At 41.2% G+C, this 21273-nt stretch overlaps 1 protein-coding gene across 14 annotated transcripts in view; it reads right to left on the reverse strand.

Moving 5' to 3' along the window:
* Positions 1–101: 101 nt before the first annotated feature.
* Positions 102–21273, reverse strand: part of mbnl2 (muscleblind-like splicing regulator 2) — a 47401-nt gene continuing 26229 nt past the window's right edge. For 2 of the 14 annotated variants that reach the window (XM_068308933.1, XM_068308932.1), the window contains exons 3-9: positions 17280–17444; positions 16160–16363; positions 13135–13395; positions 10064–10117; positions 9515–9665; positions 8013–8048; positions 102–3888 (exon numbers count right to left, since the gene is read on the reverse strand). In XM_068308933.1, the coding sequence (XP_068165034.1) occupies positions 3764–3888; positions 8013–8048; positions 9515–9665; positions 10064–10117; positions 13135–13395; positions 16160–16363; positions 17280–17444 (996 nt within the window). In that variant the 3' untranslated portion in view covers positions 102–3763. Of the gene's footprint in view, positions 3889–6879; positions 6975–8001; positions 8049–9514; positions 9666–10063; positions 10118–13134; positions 13396–16159; positions 16364–17279; positions 17445–21273 lie in introns of those variants that run through there. The other 12 variants (XM_068308939.1, XM_068308935.1, XM_068308934.1 and 9 more) reach the window with 12 other exon arrangements.

Below are 21273 nucleotides of genomic sequence, written 5' to 3' on the forward strand. Positions count from 1 at the left end.
AAAACTAGCATCCACTGACATTTAAATATATGGGAAAAAATTAAAAATAGACTTTATTGGAGTGACTGATATGAGTGTGGGAGACAATAAGAACAAAGAACTGTCATTTCATTTTCTTTATTTCTTTCTTTCAATAGATTTTACACTATCTTGCTGGAACCAAAGAAACATTTGACTATAGAAACATAAAATAGCACAAAATATATGCAAAAAAAAAGAATACATTAAAAATGATGCACTGAAATTATATATCCTTTTTAGGGTCTTTTTTTGTCAATTTCTATTTATTTGTTGGTAGAGGGTACGCTGCAACAATGATGGCACAGCAGGCTCAGCACTTAACCGCAGTCTCAGTGTAGCGCCACCCTCTGGCTAAAGCTGTGAATGACATCCGACCGCAGAGACTGGAGATGAAGACTGGCGACTGGTCGCTCCGTTGCAGTCACCCTTTTGGCTTTCCGATCATTATAACCTTAAAAAATTGTTTTCGATATAAAGATACATATTTGAAATGAAACTGAGAAGGGATTTGGGAAGAAGGTCTTCAGAATAAATTTAATAAGAGCTCTTATAAACATAAAACCTTAAGCACACTGGACTCAAGATAAGGCAAAGTGTTTGGATAAGCTGAGTCTGCTCAGTTGACCAACTGCTCAGAAAGTGCCTACATTTTTCTTTTACCCATCAGTCAATCATTGCCGACACATTAAAAAGAAAGTTACATCTCAAGAGGTTTTCATACACATTGTGGTTCACCAAATGAGGACATTTTGTGTACAGACTTTTTTTGTTTTTCACTAGAAACATTCAGTATGTTATTGTTTAGTAGGAAAAGAAAATATCATGTTCTCATGCAACATGTTGAATTAAGGTTATTTACTGGTATCTGCTTTTGAATGATAATCAGATTTGCTGTCATTGCAGGGAAACACCTCGAAACTCTTAAAGGAAACAGATCACATCTTTAAACGACATGGAAAGTGCAATCCTTAACTCTAACGATATATTGATTAAAATGTCTCAGTGTGGAACCTAAAGGTCCATTGTCAGGGCAAGATCTGAACTTATTATGTCATAGATTATTTAGATCTTATATATATATATATATTTATATATATTTTATATATATATAATCTATGTAACATGGATGACTTTAAATCTATTTAAGTGTTACAGTAACAGCACTATAGAGGCTGTTATTCGCTAATGAAAATATTAGGTCATTGTCATAATCTCCTTGAAGAATAAGAAATGTTCATATCTTCTTTACAATCTACCTTGTGTACAGTGTTCTAGCAAAAACAAACAAAAATCAACTTAACAATGTCATTTACAAAAATACCGAACTTTAGTAATTGCAACATTTGGTTGCCACAGCAACAACTTAATATTGTTATGAAATACTATTATACTAGAGTGAAAAGTACAACTTTTTTGAAATTTTCTTCTCTTTTTTTTGGTAAAATGTCATCTATACAATAAACATTTTTTTCCAACAACACAAGCAACTCTTACTATGCTCATTACTGCAACACTGTGATCTTTTTATCAATGAGAAGGCAAGAAAGATCCAGTAGCTTTCCATTGGTGGGCTGACTTTTAAAGCCCACACCTCTGACATGTGCAACTTCTCATTCGCTCGGTTGACAGGTTAGACCTTGTAATGACACAACCGTGCAGAATGGAGCACAGCTCAATAAATTACATTCATTTCAAAATAGAATAGTTAACATTGTTTCCGACTGAAGTTTGACCAAGAGTAACATAAGATAAATTACAACAAAATAGAACTTTTACCACCTTCCACAAATATTACATACAAATCAGAATGTGGAGACAATCAGAGTGAATGAAACCCAAAATGTCAAACAAGAGCCAAAGACTCCGGTATGATTATGGATTGTCAATGTTAATCAAGCACCATGAAATTACATCAGGATTTTTGAAAAATTGGAAATAAGATTTTTTTTTTTTAACTTGTGAATTGAAATACGGCATGTAAGAAAATGGGAAATATAAAGAGAGGGTTGGTCTAACAAAAAGTGTCATGATGTTGGCCGGAAAAAGAAAAAAAATCAAGAGAAATGATTGTTCTGGGTAAGGATAGAGATGGTGAAGGTTTGTACGGGTTCAAATAATCCTCCATAACAGACACAACACAAATTTTAAATAACTTTTGAATACATTTCTAGATCCGTGAATATAAACTCTCAGAATAAGAGACACTTTACATACATTACACAGTTTACAATACATTTTTTTTCGCACTCACGTTCCTCGTGTAAACTACTCAAACCATGGTAAGAAACGATGGTACACCGTAAAAGTCACCAAACATTCTACAAAGCTAGTTTGATTTGTCGTTTCTTTAACTTCTTTTGTTTTTCGATAAAGTCACTTACGTTAATGAGCGGTTACTATAAAACCAGCAACGACTCTCTAAATGTTTCTTTCCCCATAGGTCCGTGTAGCTTCTGTCAGCCAGTGTTTTATGTCTGTGACTTTTAGCGTTACACTCTGGATGCATGTGTTGTTGATGAGTATTTTTTTAGGCACTTCTACAGTTTTCTAAAATGGAACAGGATTATCGGTGATAGTAGGGTTGGACAGGACAACCGACGGTCACAGATAGCCCTCCAATCAAAGTTCAAGTCATCTTTTGTTTGACGAGTCTCGTCAAATGCACCTTTTTTTTGTTTTTTTGTTTGTTTATTCTTAGCACTTATGTCCCTCGCCAACCCCCTGACAAACTCTCCTACCAAGCCGGGTGTTTCCATCACCTGCTAGACCTCGCTTCAAGTCCCAGTCTGCCGGCAGACCATCAGTGTCCAGATTCGAACACGCACGCATGCACGCACGCACACACACACACACACACACACGCACACGCACACAAGGCTTGGTATGTCTGGATCAAACCCTCAAGCTTTGTTCAGCCCTTGGCCTTTAGGCTTTTCAGTAATGGCCATGACTATCTTCTGCATCAACACTGGGCGCCGTCCTCCCTTGTCCCGGCTACATGGAAAAATTCGTTCACGTCTATCCCAACGCCAAACAAATAAAGGGTCTGTTCTGAGCAGCTTCCACGAAAGATAGAAAAAAAATATATCATCAGGGTGCTAAAATGCGACTCTGGCAGGTTGATTCCATCGACCTCCTCTGAACTGCGACTTTGGCAAGATGTTTCCAGAGATGAAAAAAAACAAAAACGTTGGCAGGTGAGTTTTGGAGGATAAGCTTCATCTTGGCATCTTAACAGCATCTGGGGCAGGTGTGGTGGTGGTGGGGGTGATGGTGGGGTGGGGTGGGGGGCAGTTACATTAAGAGAACGCGAGCCCGTCTGCCCTCGAGGACATTCAACTTTGTAGAGAGGAAAGCGAAGACGAAGACCCACGTGAAAGCCCCGAGCGCGTTGGTGTGTTTGTGCGCGGCTTTTTTTTCTGTCGCTCTTCCTGTTTTTCGACTTCACCATCGAGCAAATCGAGCGTCGTCTGTCGGACTAACTGAAGGGATGAACGTTGTGCAGCGGGTCTTAGAATAAATATGAAAGAGAAGGGATCCACTGTACTTTGGGAGAACTGTTTAAAATGACCTGTATAATGTGTTTGCTATTTATGTGGTTCTATACATAAGAATATTTTTCACTTTTTCATGTTAATATTTTTTTCCTAGCAATACATACAGTATATATCTATTTTTGTGTGTGTGTGTGTGTTACACCGGCACTGCAGTTCTTACGGTTATAAATGGAAGTGTTACACTCTTAGCATGCAGGTTGCTGGACCTCTATGGGAGAGGTTAGGTAGTATTTACACATGGGCTGTTTTGGGTTTCCTAGTGCAGCTTCGTGACACTCCATTCCCTTCCTGATGCTTACTTCAGGATGATCTGGAGGGGAGAGAGACGGAGAAGAGGAAGGGTACAAGGAGAGAGACGTTTAGTCTACCTGAAAAGAGATTTTTTATTCACTCACATGTAAAATATAAAGTATTATGTGCTGTGAAAACAAAGTGGATCATCTAAAACTTCAGTAATCACATTACGAAAAAAGATGTCTATGTATGCAAATGTATGTCACTTCCTGCTGCAGACAACTTCCTGAAACGCCCACCTTGCTCACTTCTGAACGTGTAAAAAGGTGAATTTCAACTTCTCTTAGCTCACCTGCTTGGCTTGAAAATAGTTGTATTTCCTACTCCTATAAACACTATTGATCAGGGCTGGGAATCATCTGAATTTACATGATTCTGTTTTCAATTCTCAATTCTCCTTTGTCGGTTCGGGTCTTCGGTGGTAATTCATTACGTTTCTTAAAATGGATGGACTATTGCTACTGGCTCAGCAGCAGAAAACCGTCTCGAATGTGAGTGAAATATATTTAGGAAGGGATAAACAGAGTCAAATTTCTTTTTGTTCTTGATAGAATTGGAGTTTTAGACCCACTTTCAATTTGGAAACAAAGACATCGCTGGACGACATGTCTGTACGTCGCTGAGGCGTTAGAATTAAACCCAGGTCTGATCACCTCTATGTGTGTGTGTGTGTGTGTGAATTAGAGAGAGGAAGAGAGGGAGCGAGGACAAAAGAAAGAGATGTCTTTAGATGGAGGATAGATAGAACAGCTGCTGGCTGCCGTCATGTGGTTGCAAGCCAACACGGAACGGAGCTGCTTGGTGCTTGTTAATAGACAAACAGACAGAAGCCACTGAACACACCACACATCACAGAAGGTCACCAGAGGAGAGTGTGTGATGTGTGTGGGCTGAGAGGGAAGCCCGCTTATAGAGCAGTATGGAAACTGGAAAATTTTAAAGGGTGCCAGATGGGTGGGATTAGCTAGATAGGATGGTACACCCCACCCAGCTGGTACCGCAGAGAGCAGTAAACAAAAACAAAGATCTATTTATCATAGATTTTGGCGCAGTCACACCAGTATCATGCATCAGGCCAGAACACACCAGCGAGACGTGGCAGTAGAGTTAGGTTTATGACCTGTTGTAGCTCTTTTACAGCCTGAGTTTACGATATGACTTTTCTTATCCTACTAGTGGTGATGTAATCGGTTAAGTTTGATAACGACGACGATTGAGCCTGTTTGGTTTTCACTGCTGAGGCCTGACCCAAGTCAGTCTGGATGCACCACAGTGTGATGCAACATTTAACCAGTGGAGGGCGCTGTTAGTTCAGTCTGATGAGCCTAGGGCTGAAAGGACAGTGAGCGCTAACCCTTGCTTGACTTGATATGTGGATTGGTTCCTGCTTGTTGTGTGAATCTCTTGTGCTGGGATGTAAACAAACTAAATCTCTATTCATAAAGCTGTGATCATTCCCTCCTCACCTATTCCTGTCTTGTCTTTACAATTAAACAAATGCCAATGGATGAGCTCTTAAAATGAAACAAAAATAATAATTCAGGCTTTTATTTTGAAAAAAAACATTGATTGTAATCACATGGTAACCGATTGTGTGTCGTATTACAGTACAGCTGTGTGGCCATTCAGGTTATCTTTTCTTGAAGGATTTTTATGAAGGGTGTGTGTGTGTGTGGGGGGGGGGGTGGAGGTTGGAGGGGGGGACGGAGGGGGCACAGAAGGAGACAGACAGCGAAGGGCTGACGTCAGTGCTTCTCCAGCTCCTTGTCCCACATGCATCTTTAAAGAGCAGCTCTGCTTCCTGCTGCTACGGCTGCTGAATGCCAATTACAGGAAGCGATGGTGACTCACAGGAAGTGCACACGCTGCTGGATTATGAGGGGCAATAAAGCACAAGGTACCAGGGCCAGGACCTTGGTTAATGATGAAAGGGGACAGTTTGAGAAATGAATTCTCTTTTTATATTTTGAAAAGAATCTGCGATTTATTTTTGTACGCCGGGAGCTTCCATCTTTTTAAAATTCCAGATGGAACGCAAGAACGGCTCTGAGACAACTGGGACTAAAATGTTTGTATTTAGTCTTGTTAATGAAAAGTCATTGTTAAGTCAAATATTAAAGTTCATGCGGCTCATTTTGTAATATGTTCTTCTGCGTGTCCTCAAGGCACCTCGACACTGAACTACCAGTAAATGATTGCCAGCTGTGTGAGACCACTGCTGAAATTTCCAGGTTTAAAACGGGCCACACATGCGTCACTCTGGTATTCAAATCGGGCCCTGCTGCTCTGGCTCCAGCTGACACTCAGCAACAGGAGAGCCACTGATCAGAGGCCATTTTTAGACAGCGTCTGTGATCATTTCTTCTATGTCTGTCTCACCCCGACAAGCACGGCCAGCGACTGTTCCCTGACATGATTCAGTTTCGTCTTTGTTCCACGACCACAAAAAAAAAAAAGGTAAGAAAGTGGGAGGAGCAGAAACAGGGAAATAAATCCAATGTGGCAGCTGTTAGGCGCTGCGGAAATTGCCTGTATGTATTTGTCCGTTAAATGTCCGTGTTTGCGTAGCACACAAGCGGTACAAATGATGCCCCCTACTGCAGATGGAAAAGGCTTATTTGACAACATGAAAAGTGGAAAATAAAACTTAAAACAAAACATGCAAAACCAAAAAAAGAAAAGAAAACCAGGAAGTAGTGCAACACAACACAACTACTACTTTGCAAATGTGGGAGCTCTGAAGAAGTGCTTGTTCGGAGAGCCAAATTGGAATGCAGAATACAATACAATGCGCTGGCACTGGCTTGCGGAGTTAGCCTGCTTGCATTCAATTCCCTCTGGACAAATTCATGCCAGCGTGAAGTCGCCTCCGGCGTGGGCGGGTGGCTGGATGAGGAGCGGCTGGGTGTGGCCGAGGGGCTCAGATGCAGGTTACTGCAGTTAATAGAACGCAGTACTTATTCAGAGCTCCGGGGATTGATGAAAGAAAGCTTTAAAAGGAGCAAACCTGATTGGCTGGTGCTGTTGCTGCGTAGGGGACACTTGTGGCAGGAGTTGTTGCTGCAGAAACAGTAGCAGGCGTAGCACTGTACATCATTGGGACTTTGTTTTGAGGGTGGGAAATGGGAGGTGGGGGTGGGAGGGGGGTAGGGGGTAGAGGGAGAGGGAAGGAGGTGGCAGCGATGGACAGGTAGGTGGAGCATTATGGTAACCATGGCAACCGTTGTGATGTGTGTATGTCGACGGTATCGTTTGTTGTTGTTGTTGTTGTTGTTGTTGTTGATGGTAGTGGTGGCGGCGGATGTTACAGAGAGCCAGCAAGCCATCGTTAGGGTTACACCGGCAGATGGCATGCAACCATTCACAATGCAAAGCAAGGAAGACAGAAAGAAAGAAAGAAAAAGAGAGTATGGGAGAAAAAAAAAAAAAACAAGAGGAGAGAAGCTGATTACAATCACAAAATAAGGAAATTTATACGGAAAATCAGTTTGCTGTTTTTCCCAGAGAACTTGAAGGGCACAAGATTCCAATTAAAATGAATCAAGGACATTTTTTGGCAGGGGAGATGGGAATTTTATTTTTTTTTAATCCATGTGGGCTGACAACAGCAAGGGAGCATGCCAAAAACATGCAACTCTGATGGATTGTAGAGTTCAAAATCATCGTTCCTGGTCACCGCTTTCCCATTTACTCATGTCGGGCTGAGCAAACTGGGATTTTTGATCATTCCCATCACCTTTTAGCCAAGACAATCGCTCCTATTCTGTGGTTGGGATAATTTCTCTGGGAAACTGATTTAAATTTCCTGATAAACACAGCACAGTAAACAGACAGTAGCTATCCTACAGCTTAAGAACAGATCAGTCTGCAGTTTATCCACATTTCAATAACAGAAACAGTCATTAGTGAGAAAGTCAGTACGGAAACAAGAACCGCACAACTCTTACAGGTGACACAAAAGGTTGCATCGCTGCCACTGGACAAGATGTGCTGAGGTGACAACCTTTTGTCTCACTTGTAAGAGCTGCAGATACCCCCCTCCCCACCCCGCAAAAAAAGAAAAAAGGCACCCAAAACAATAAATCCCCCATTGATATTATACAGTGTGTGTGAGAGAGCATGGGGAAGATCAGGACCTACCAAGACTGCTAGCAGGAGTCATGCACAAGACTGACCCTGTTGTGGTCATGCAGAGAGAGAGAGAGAGAGAGAGAGAGAGAGAGAGAGAGAGAGAGAGAGGTAAAGAGAGAGAGAGAGAGAGAGAGAGAGAGAGAGAGAGAGGAGAAAATAAATGGGATAATTGAGGGAGGAGAACAACAAGGTTAGACAAGACAAAAAAAAAGGCTTGAAAACTTCACTCAGCTCAGATGCTACTATTACAATTTGTGCCGTCAGTCGGCTGTGAGTGTTGTTAACAGTAGCAAGCAGAGGGACTCCCTTTTGTGTTACAGTATTAGTGAGTTTTACACAGCAGCTACGTCAAGCATAACACAGGTGTAGTGTAGCCGTAACCGTGGGCGTCTTTAGCATGTGGCAAAGATGGATCCATGAGTTTATTGGTTACTGGTTGCAGATATGAAGGGGAGCGAGGATCACAGTTATGATTTTAAGATGTACTTAAAACTGAGGTTAGGGACAAATTTATGCTTAAAGGATATATTTAAAAAACAAAAAATTATGTCATATACCATGTTTGTTTGTGATATCGCTTTCTATATAGGTAATTAAATAAGAGAGAAAACAATCAAGAACACTGAAATATGTCATGTCTATTAAAAAAAGAGAGAATATTAAAATTAAAAAGGTGACAGAGCCAAACAGCAGCATCATGCCCAGGCTGGCGAAGGTTTACTGCATCACAATTTAGGGAAGGGGGGAAAACCCCCCGTCTGAAAGCTAAAAGATTTGTTACAGAAAACAGATCTTTGATCCGGGGCTACCCTCCGATGCACAGGTACAGCAGGAGGGAGGGATGGGGGGCTCAAAAAGGGAGGGGGAAAGGGAGCCTCACCCTCAGGATACGGCTACAAGCTACAGCATTAGCAGTGGGTAACTCATTTAAGGGCTCCAACAGATGCTAGGTGTCTAGAAGCAGACAGAGTGCTTTTTGTTTGGGCGGACTAAGGCAGCAGACTTGAATTCATATGAGGAAAAATGAATAATTCAGCTTTTTAAAAGACGGGATATGTTTTCTACATGTCTGTCAGAACTGAAGTGTGTTGCTGCAAACTATAGATCATGATATAATTTAAAAAGCTTTTACACACTGAGCCTTTGAGTGAAAACTGTGGTTTGGTTTGCTCTTCTGTACACCCAGGAGTTTGATTGAGAGGTGTATCATATTAAAACGGTAATAAATCAAATCTTTCATTGCTGTGATTACAAGTTCATATTGGCAGATCATAGTTTAGGGATGGGTATGCTGAATAGTTTTAACATGAGCTCTCACATGGCAGAAGGGCTACTGAAACGTGAATCCCTTTTGGGGAAGAAAAAAAACAACAACTTCGATGTGAGAAAATGACACATTTGTAAGGGGAGGGGAGGTTAGCTGGGCGCATTCAGTGAGTGTTATCTGTGTGCTTGCATGCCCCGCATACCTAATTGTGTCTGTGTGCCGCCGTATCGATTTCAAGTCTTACCTGTGGGAAAGAAGGTGGGCTGCTGCAGCTGAGCGTTAGCTAGCGCCTGCTGGTAGTGCAAAACACTGGGGTTGAACAGGGAGCTTGATCCATTGCTCTTTTCAAGTGCTGGTCTCTTTGGTAGGGGCTGGAGGACGCTGTGGGGGAATGCCTAGCCACCAAAAACACACAACACAATAGATTTGAACGGAATACATGTCAAAAGTCGACAACAGGCAGTTGTATTTTGATAATTATCTATGCACAGCACAACAATGCAAAAATGGAAACTTGCTGTAACTATCACAAGGACAATGACAACTACACCGTAGCATGGCAATCAACAACAACCAAATAGTGGAAATACTTAACATTTAACAGACATTAAAGTTGTTCATTTAATAAATGTACAATACAAACTAGAATTGCCACTGGTGCTCATAAATGATCATATTTATACTTTGTCTTACAGGGTTTCACAAAAACGAAAGAGCCAACTTAAATTTTGTGAGTGGCTACAGTACAATTAAAGAAGCTACATGCAAAGCAAAAGGTGAAAGGTCAAAGTACCAGGTCTACAGTTGCCTCGAGGGGTCGCTTCATTGCTTTGGCAGTCGACTGAGTCTTTAATTAGCAGGCAGCGAGCACATGATGGCAGTGGGCCAATGGGATTCAAGCGTATTAACATACAGGTAACAGCAAGCAGAGGTGCGTCATGGGGGACAGCATTGCATTGTGGATAGGTGAGAAGGAAAAAAACAAAAACAAAAATAATCTGAATGCAAATATACCACATACAAAACAATAGGCATGCACATAAACAAAAATTATTTTGTTTACTTTAAAGAAACAACGCTACTTTTTTTGAATTAGTACAAAAGCAAAAAGAAAAAAAAAAGCATCTACATTATCCTTTGGTTAAAAAAGCAAGAGTCTAAGACGTAGTTCAAAACCATTGGAAAGCATTTAGTAGTAACGTCAGCTATTTCTGAACAAGTATATCAACTTTAAAATGTCTACGCAAGAGGAAAATGCAGTTTTGTGAACACAGCCGACTCAGACTATCAATACTGGGCTGACACTTCATGTGAGATCTAAACACAGTCCTACACACAGCGATTACAGCGCTCCGTAGGCTAGTCTGTGTGATGATGTGAGGCGGTTTTGGGCATGAGGAATGTCTAGAACACCTACATCACGTTTGTGAAGGCAAGTACAGATAAACGCTGTTACTAGTGGAGTGCTGTCCTGACTAGCACATCCTTTTCTATTGTGGTACTTTTTTAGTGTGAAGTCTTGTCAAGTTAAATATACATCAGGAGCATGTGTTAGATCTTTGAAATTTGGGGATGTGACACAATGTGGGGCAACACTGTAGAATGTGGAGCTCTGTTTTTATTGTTAAATCCCTCCAGGATTCGACAAATATCTCAAAGGCAAGACATGATTTAGCTGCAAATGCTTAGAAATCTAATATTAGCATGATTCTTGAGTGTCTTTCTTTCACGATATTTTTTCTGTCGTTTGATGTGCCTGCTGAAACAGGGGGTGGGGTGGTGGGGGGATGAGATGAATGTGATGAGCACAGCACTTAAGGGGGTCCATGCACAAGCCTCTTGCTTCATGTATGTGGATTTTCCTTAGCGTGTCTATCAATAATGAGCGAAAACACGTCACTGGTGCTGACAGACTTACACAGCGGTTAGTTAATGGTGATGGTCGCGAAAAGCAAAGATGACTGCATTCGCCTTGCAATGGGAAAGGAGATCATAGCATGGTGAGCAACGCATTATGTGGCACAGTAAAACAACAGTCTCAATAATTACCTCTTACTGTAACTGCATCAGTTAATGTGTAACTCCATCTAGACTGTAACCGTATAACACTGTTCAGTCCATTTGATAAATTTAAAAGAGTGAATGGTGAAAAATGGCATTAGTGATTTGCAGCCGTGCAGCATTACAGGTTTTATGGGACTCTGCTTCAATAAAAGTGCCTGAGTTTGGGCTAAGGGCTAAAAGAAAATTGGATTAAGGTGCTGACTAAACAAGTCATTCTCCTGAGGTTAACCCCGCTCACCTCTAGCATGGCTTGTAACTACTGACGGGAATGAGGGCATAAAGTTGATAAACTGGGGCATTTGGTGAACACACGAGGAGTCGGAAACATATATTTGAAAGGAAAACGCGCGAGGAGGCTTAACATAATCTTTTCTGATGTGAACCTGATGAGGATCTTGTTAAATAAAAAGTACTCAGTCTGCAGAAAACTGTGCTGACAGGTCACAACATCAGGTTACAGATCTTAGGCTTTGTTTTAGTCGTGCATATTTTGGTTCTTCAGTGCTGCTAAGATGTGCCAAAAAAACAACCACCAACAACCCTGCAGTCACGTTCTTGTTATCATCCACACTGTGCCTTATGGAGGAAGGACAAAGAGAGCAAGCAGCGAATGGAGCCAATGAGATAGATATGTGCAACGCGTAAAGCATGCCCATGCTGTGGAAGTGGGGGGGGGGAGGGGTCAGTCAGCACACTAGCACAGTGCAAGGTGTGCAGGTGCAGCAGCCAAAGCACCAATCCAAAAAAAATAAGAAATAAAAAAGCCACTCAGAGTCTGGGAGAGGGAGGCGCTCATCTCACTGCAAACCCTTCCTCTGTCTGTCTGCTGGCGTTTCCATCTGTCTGTCTTACTGGTTTTCTCTGTTTCCTCAGTCTGCTTGGGGACTTTTTCCAACTTAAGGCAGTGGAGGGTAAACCCCCACCCATGTGGCTACATCCTCATTCATCCCTGATTCAATTTGCACTGATCTGCAGAGAGCCGCACTTATCATTGAGAGTGGGGAGGGGGATGAGCCAGCATATTGTCTCTGTATGAACCAAGGGCATTGGAAAATAAAAGCAGACTGCGGTGAGATAATAGCAGAATGTTCTTGCGGCATTATACTGATGCGTTTATATCTCACTAAACCTTGTTTATTGTATATAATGGCCTTGCTTTGGGATGACTATTGTTAGTGAATTGCACACTGGAGTCCCCTTGAACAAACCAGCAGAGGTGGGTATGTTTTATACAGGGTTTTAAACAGTAATAAAGCAGTGCTCCACATTTCATGTTACTATGGGTGTCATCATCTACAGCATGTAGTTACATGCTGTGCGTGTCAAGATGACTCGTAATAACGTGACTCGTGCTCAGTGAAAATACGTGTGATTACATTTATTCTGTTTGCTCCAATTTACAGTTACTCCGAATCGCAGGAATTGTTATTAAGGTACTTTGGAAAGTGTTTGAGCAAAGTTATAAAAGAAAGAAAATGCTTTACTGGCAATACAACAACCACTAATTCCCCAGTTAAACAATCTGTGCTTTATGTAAGATCCAGTGAAATGGCACCACCCCAATGCTCATATAAATCTAATTTTACAGAGTTTATAATACAATATATGTGACTGAATTTCTACAACCATAAAACCTCTATTTCATAAACTTGAAAATAAAAATTGTCCCATCCTGGATAGCACTCTAGACAAGCATAAACCTTGAGAGAGATATTTTTTTTATGATTACAACAAATACAAAGTATGAGCGTCTACCTTCTGCACACTGGGTACTACGGTTAGCTGCTGGTGCGCTCTTACCATGGCTGCAGCTGTGGCGGCGGCTTGTGCAGCCACAGCTGTCTGGTTGGCCTGGTGTTGGGCGGCCTTAATCTTGGCCTGCAGGTGGGCCGGGGGGTGGAAGTACTTGCACTTCTCGCGGGAGCAGCGGCTCTTGATGTAGTCCATGCAGACGGTGACCGTGTTGTCGCTGGTGTCGATCATGGGGCTGTCGCTGGGGTGGGCGAAGCGGCAGTCGGTCTCGCCACGAGCGCAGTTGCCCCGCTGGAACTCGCGGCAAACCTGAGAGTGAGGTGAGTCAGGCGTATGGACAGACACACACACACATACACACACACATACACAAACATGGATGTGGAGAGACAGGCAAAAAGAGAAAACAAAGAAATACACACAGAGTGATAACAAATATGAATACTTGAGCTTATCAGGCAGCAACATCAGGAAGCACAGATAGTCCTCAACATACAAACACATCGGTTACGAGAGGTTGTAGGTAAGTTCCTATTTATTAAATTTTGATCTATAATTGCCATTTGAAGTCATTAAATGTCATCACTACTCTAAATAGGAAATTACTATTCCCAAAGACTTACCAGAAACAATTACAGGACATAAAAATAACACATAATAAAATAAAATACAGGTACAGGTTGTTTCAAGTTAAGTCGTTCTCGACTACGTGTCGTTTTTTTTTTTTAAAAATCAACAAACATTGAAAAATAATAATCTAGTTCACATCATTTCACTTGACTTTCGTCTGTCTGCCAAAAATACTGGACTCAAAATCCCTAGAAAACCGTTAAAAGCACATAATATCATGTTAATGTACAGTAAATAAGAATAAGAATTCTGCATATTTAAACAATGGAAGACAGAAGAGTTGCAAAAAACTAAAAACTTTTAGTGGGTTTAGAGCTGAAACATTTAAAATGTAGGTTCATATGGGTGCCAAACAGGTGCACATACCTCCAGACATCAGGAGAAAAGCTTTAGGATATTAAAACCAGCTAGAGCAAGAAAAGAAAATCCATTGCTAGGATATGAAGGCTCTGCTGTACTAAAGGTGCAGACTGAGTGTTCAAGGTTTTACTGTATTATGCTTCAACAGGCGTGCACCAACCTTTCTCTCTGTAAATACACATGATAAATTAGTTTGGGGCTCTCTTTGAAAAGACTTAACACCACGTGACTGAACTGCTATGTGTGCCAAACCCAAATGACGGTGGAGTCAGTGGACCAGTTAGTGTTCATAGGCCTCAGCATATTCACAGGCGGATCCGCTTTAGCCGTGACACACACACACACACACGCGGAACAACAAGTTTCACATACAAAAACACGTGTGCAGACACATGCTAGCGTTGTGTGGGTGTGTATACATGTCTCAAAGGGATACTGTTTTATTAGAGCCAACTTCATTCAGTTGCTAAGTGATAGCGCTCCCAGAAAAAAACAGGCACACACCTACGCATCACCTCCAGGTCTTAGAGAGATTATTATTTATCGTAATAAATGTAGTGATAAAAAAAAAAAAAACGCCTCCCCTTTTTGCGCTGTTTCACAATCAGCAAGCTATTCTCATTTGGAGTTGTTTGCCAGGGGGCAGATGGAGTCCCAGTCTTAACTGTGGCTGTCTAACAAGTACCAGTTTGTGTTGAGCACATTCCAATTTCAATATCATCATAATCTAACACTCAGCTTTTTTTCTAATCATGTTTTTGATAAGACCCTTAATTATTTCCGTGAGGGGTAACAGAGTAAGATATTTCTTCATTTAAGCTCAAGGATAATTCGGAGGTAATGAACTATAAAGGAAGAAGCGTGATCGTGTTGTTTGGATGAAAAACGACCTGATGCATCTTTATTTCAAATACTGGGCAAAAAAAAAAAAAAGACGTGATAAACATTATTTTAATGAGCCTCGCGGCTCATTTTGGTGCTAAAGTGTGTTTATTTAAGTCATTGATTACTTACTGTTTATGAAACTGATTGCTTGAAGCTTTATTGCAGACTAGGACAATTTATGCTAGAATTGTTTTGACAAAGGAGAAATAAAACCACACATCACATTTTAATACACATTAACATCTGTGTTGACCATGAAGGATGCTAGTATTTTAAACTATTCACTTCACTGAATGTTGACCTCTTTTATACATAAATTCCAGATTGCATCAAAAGGTAATTTTAAAAAAAACTTGGCCTTCCTCATGTCAATAGAATCATGACATAACGTGTAAAACTCATCTGTTCTGTCATCTTAAGTACAACGCAGAGACAGCAATGGATGAGGCTTTTACAACCAGCTGGATTGACTATAATAAAGCTCTCTGTCTCTTCTCCTATAACAATATAGCTCCAGAACAATTACTCACTAATTGATTTTATTGGTTTACTAAGCTCTCAATGGTAATTGTCCTACCTATTTATCAGATCTGCTTTTAAACTGTGAGCATTTTAGAAGCCCCAGATATGATGTCACGGATTTTAAAAGATCCCTAATGTCAAGAATAAAAACCAAAGACGTGTTATCCTTTCACTGGTGTGGTTCATGTCTGCAACAGCCTTCCAGAAGACCTGAAGGCAGATGGGTGGTATTTTTAGAAGCAAACTTGTGATCTTTTTAATCTTGCCTTTCATTTTGAATTATTTATTTATTTAATTTGTAGTATTTTTTTTCTTCACGTTTGAAAGTAAACATAAAAGCGAAGACCTACATTTTGAACCTGGCTTTTCATTTAACTTCATTTACTTGTCCATTCATGGATTTTATTTATAGTGTTTCCTCAGTTGTATTTGTTTTTTTAATTGATTTTGGTGTGGATGTTGTGTCACATTCTGTTTTACAAATACTGACATAAAATGAAGTCAGAGAAACTGATTATATCAAGAGGTATAGAATAGATGTTCTGGAGCTATAAATGATCTATTTGACACCCATAATCACAGGAATATGTTACCATAATTATAGTTCATGACCCTGACGACAATATAAGCTATGTAGAACTGTAATGTCTGTCATTTTTGTGATTGGATGGGTCACCTCCAGCTTGTCCGTACGCAGGAGCTTCTGATTTGAGGATGAGCCGGCGGTCACAGAGACAGGCGGGCTGCCAGGGACGATAACTGGGGTGCTGGGCAGGATGTCTGTGGGCACCAGGCCCATGCTGTGCGACATGGGGGTAAGGTAGGGGGTGTAGCTCAAACCTGCGCTGGATCCCAGGCCCTGGGTGACGGGAAATGTCTGCTGCGAAAGGAGCAAAAAAAGCAATCGACATTTATTTAAACAGTGCTGTCGTGACTGCTCTTTAGCTATTCTGTCTGCATATTCTCATACATTCCTAATTAAAATGGAAGACAGACGCAGGGAGGGATGAATGAGAAGTCGAGGGTGAAAGGCAGAAAGAGGTTGCTGAAACTAGGAAGGGACGGAAGAGGAAAGAAACACAATAGGCAAATAAACGCATGGTGCAGATGTGCAGATGTGCAGAGCAGTGAGAAAGATGATAGTTGAGGGGGAGGCGGGTGTGACAGGTAGGGAGAGAGCTGGGGGACACAGGGGAATACATTTCAGAAGAAAAAAAAAAGGAGAGAGGGAAGAAGGGAAGAGCTTTTTTTTAACCTCTATGTACCCTAAGAAGATTTAGCTGAGCTAGTGGGTTCTTTTTTAGCTTCACCAAGCTTCGCGCTGGTGCAGTTAGACAACCAGGCTGACTCCTGTCGCAAACGGATGGTCCCCTCCTTTGCCATACCAAAAAACTCCCATGAAGTGGTTGAGTAGTTTTTGCGCTTTGCTCAAGGGCATCCCAATAACCATTGTGAGAAAACGAGTACTGTGTTAATGCTCTCATGTTTCTTCAATAAATCACACCCTGTCAAGGGTGAGCGCTGAAAGCTCCCATCAGCTGACACCAAAAGGAATTCAGGGTGATTTCAACCGACATAAAACAGCTCGCATTCTGAACCGAAGTGAGTCAATTGTATGAAAAAATGTGAGCGGCAATATCAAATATATGAAATTCTAAAAATACGGAGTTCACTTTAAGTGCTGGAACTTCACAACATCTGTTCTCATAGTAGCACTGCACACACACACACACATACACACACACACGCACACACACAGTAGTAGCAGTAACACTGCACTGCCAGGCAGCACTAACCACAGGTTGCATGGTGGTGCCGGGGATCATGAACTGCATCTGTTGAGCCAGCATGGCGGCTGCTGTCTTCTGCTGGATCAGGTTATTTCGTCCGTTGATTTCCAGCTGGGTCTTCAGGTGGGCAGGTGGGTGGAGGTATTTGCAGTTCTCTCGTGTGCAGCGACCCTGAGTGAGAACAAAACAAAAAAAGGAGGAGGAGGGGTATGGAAGCAGGAGAGGGAGAAACCAACACTGTCATTCACAGTCTGGTGTAAAAAACAAAAATTGTCAGATCGACCGAGTGAATTGAAAACTCTTCTTTTTTTATAATAAACCTAGAGATAAACAGAATGCCTGCTGCCTAAAGACCTGGCAATTGTGTGGGTTTTTGACTCCAAACATCAAGTGCTTGAAGGAAGAATACATATTCATAATTGTTGAGGAGTGTTTCTCACCAAGTTTAAGAGCTCAAAGGAATGTCTGCGACTACCCAGTGGGAGACACAGATAGCACTCAGCTCCGAGGACATTGTCGTGAAAAATGATTACCAGTTTCTGACTTGCTAGCTTGTGTAACTCTGGCCTGCAGCCTGGACATGATGACTATCCAAAAGATAAAGACTGGTGCTTTAGTTCTGCACAGCGCCATCCAGCCATTACGACTCAATCTGTGACGCTGTGGGATGGACAGGTCATCCCGTATTCTCTGTGGAAATGCAGATGCAGTGTTCGCAGGATCAAGCTCCAAGAGACCGTGGAGACAATTAGACCGTCAACCCACAGGCAAATGGTAAGAGCAGTAATCCAATATGGATCTTCACTGCAGTGCCTATTGCAAGGAGAGTGGGTGGAAGACAGGACAGAGGTCAGAGAGAGACATGGTGAAAGGTAGAACACAGTAGAGGGAAGAGAGTGGAGCAGTGGAGAGGATGGAAAGTAAAGAAGCCCTCAGGAGGCAGTGCTGGCTGAGGAGAGAGTACGTAAAGTACTGGAGGGGTTTGGGTCAGTGTGGAACTAGAACCTCCGAACATCTCTTCAGTCAATGACAAGAAAACAAAAATATTCAGCAAAAGTCTGCAGCCATCTATCAAATGTCCTCATATTCAAATACATGATAGTTCCCTGGAACAGTCTCAAATTTGAAGTCCTGAAACAAATAATGTGAAAAAAATCACCAGACAGATTTGAGCAGCGGACCAAGCGTGTCAGGCTTTTAGGGGCTGCAGGATATATTAATAATGTATTTCTATCTTGATATAATTTCTGTAGAACATATTCAGCAGATAACACTCAGCTGGTCGTACATGAGTTCAGAGCCATACATGGTAAAACTGATATTTCTAAGCTGTGGTACCTTCTGATGATTTTAAACATCCAGTGATGATCTGAAGACAAAGCTCAAGCCATTGAGCATGGATTGATCAAGCCATTTTAAAATAAAAGGATTGTCTTTTTTGAACCCTGTTCGTCTCAGAGTCATCAACCACCGCCACCACAAGAGTCTGGATTCCATGGGGGGCTTTATCTGGCTGCTGCTCATGACCGGAGGCCCTCGATCACAAAGACTGCAGCTTTTCTGACTCAATGTTCAACATATCATCTGCAGTAATAGAATCTTATCTTCAAATCCATTTTTCTATCGTAATTGAAATGCAATAACTGAACCCAGTCTTCATGGCTCAGTCTGACGAAACTTAATGGAACAGAGCTTTTCTTAATGCCATCAATTACACCTGTGCTTTTTTTTCTTTCTATAAAATTAATCTGCTGTAAGAAAAGGTCTTGCTATATATTGTGGTCTTCCTTTATAATTTAAAATGAATTTACAACACATGTCCTTTTCTTGTCTTGCATTGGACACCTTTGACAGCTGCTGCAAAAATACCGAATTTCGATGATTATAGAAAAAATAATGTGACTGTAGTCATAACTACGGGCTGAACCTTAAGTTCAAAAGCAGCAAGTAGAAAATATATTGTCTTAAACTATTCTTAGTAAAGCACATAACTGGAACGCATCCCATGGGCCATGATGCAAATGCATAAAAGCATGATATGGATTATTTCTGTTAACACAAAGGCTTACGAATGTCAATCAAAGCATGCAGGGATTTGAATTAGTGACTAAACCTGTTCCTTTCTATACTGCCACATAGAGAATTTTGTTTTTCTCCATTATGATGGCGCAGAAGAACTTTTAATCAAGCACAGCTCAATGTATAAGCCTGTCTCTCAGTGTAAATAACCAATAATCTTCAAGTCTCATCAAATAAAAAACTAATAAAACTTGGCTATCCTTTTCTTCCTGACAGATATTAAAGACACTCCACAGGGCATCAAACATGCTACTGTTACAATTACTACTCTTTCAGCTGATGTGAAGCTGTTACAGAGGATATTAAGTCTGCAGCCGCTATTGGCTTCTTTTTCATTTTTGTTGTCATGTGAGTAAACACACAAAAACAAGAATTATAGCATTTTTGCTTGTACACATATGCTAGAGGCACAAGTGTCAGATAACGGCTTGACATTCATGGGGATCCTGGAGCAGCTCTGACCTCAACACCTCAGCAATGAAGCAACAGGCCACTGATACCCTTCCTTCACGGTTCATATGTACAAAATCACACCTGCCCACACATGCATACTGAATCACACAATCGCAAGCGCCCACACACAACCAGCACAGGCATGCAATCACACAGACACACAAACAAATCTGTTAAACCCAGTCCAGAACAGAAAAATAATGTTAGCCATGAGCCCGGCAACCAAAAACCTCACAGGTGTCATAACTAATTAAAGCCTTACAGTGTGTGTTTGTGTATATGTGTATGTTGTGTATCTGCATCTACAAGAGAGAGTGCGTGGGCAGGTGAAACAGTGTGTGTGTGTGTGTGTGTGTGTGTGTGTGTTTGTGTGTGTGTGTGTGTGTGTTTGTGCGCACAAGAAAAAGAGGTGGGTGTGACTCTGTGCACCGATGCTGTAGCCGAGCTCTGGACAACATCCCAAAATAAGCGAACAGGGAACTGTAGAAACACCGCCATAGATCAAAGATGGACACAGATAGAGACGCGAATAATCCAAACATACACCGCACAACTGCATCACAGCCTTTGTTAGTGAATAAGTGTTGTCATTACCTCATTGTCTTACCTTTATTTACACTTTAAAGGGTTGAGGTAAATAATGATGACACTGGTTGGGAGTGTCTTTCATTTCAATATAAAACATGCTAATAATACACAAAAGTAGTCTTTTCTCATCTGTTTACATTGGCTAGAAGTGAAGTGTCAGTATTCAATTATCAACAATTACACTGATGAAATATTACATTACTATATTGTGATTGATTTATTAGCAGCGTCAAACCCAAAACACAAGAATCCATGACAATATTGATGTCATACGCTTTACAACATTAATTTAGACACAACATGCACAAGTCACAAGAGTTAATGAGTCAAAGATTAGTGGGAACCATTCAGACACAGGCTATTAAATTTTATATAAATCCAAACTTGCTGTGGATACGGGCAGCTAAATGGAATATGCTTCATGTTTCTGCCTGGGCTTGATGTTTATGTCACAATTTACATACAGTATGCAGCGTTAGTCGCTGTCTGTTCCACTCCTGGTTGCCTCATTGCTTCATAGAGAGGAGGACATGGATTTGCTATAAATATGTTAAAAGGACATTAAAACAGGTGATATCATATGGAGGCCTTGCAGCTTTAGGTTGCACACATAACAGGACATGAGTTCCTTAAGGAGAATTCAGTCAGACAGGAGATTTGAGGTCAGGTAGTCCAACAATATTGTTAGCTAAACCTTTTCTTGAAAATGCTGTCATCAAGTAAAAACGCTGATAAAAACAAAAACCACGTACACACATTCATTAAACTCTGGGAGGTGTTAATTTATTGGTACCGTGCACAGCAGTTAAAAAGCTCTCACCCACATCACGTCTTTCTGATTAGCTCCAAGCAAGGGTGAAAATATAACATCTGCTTTATA

This window comes from Antennarius striatus, chromosome 24, assembly GCF_040054535.1.
Source record: "Antennarius striatus isolate MH-2024 chromosome 24, ASM4005453v1, whole genome shotgun sequence".
Taxonomy (NCBI): domain Eukaryota; kingdom Metazoa; phylum Chordata; class Actinopteri; order Lophiiformes; family Antennariidae; genus Antennarius; species Antennarius striatus.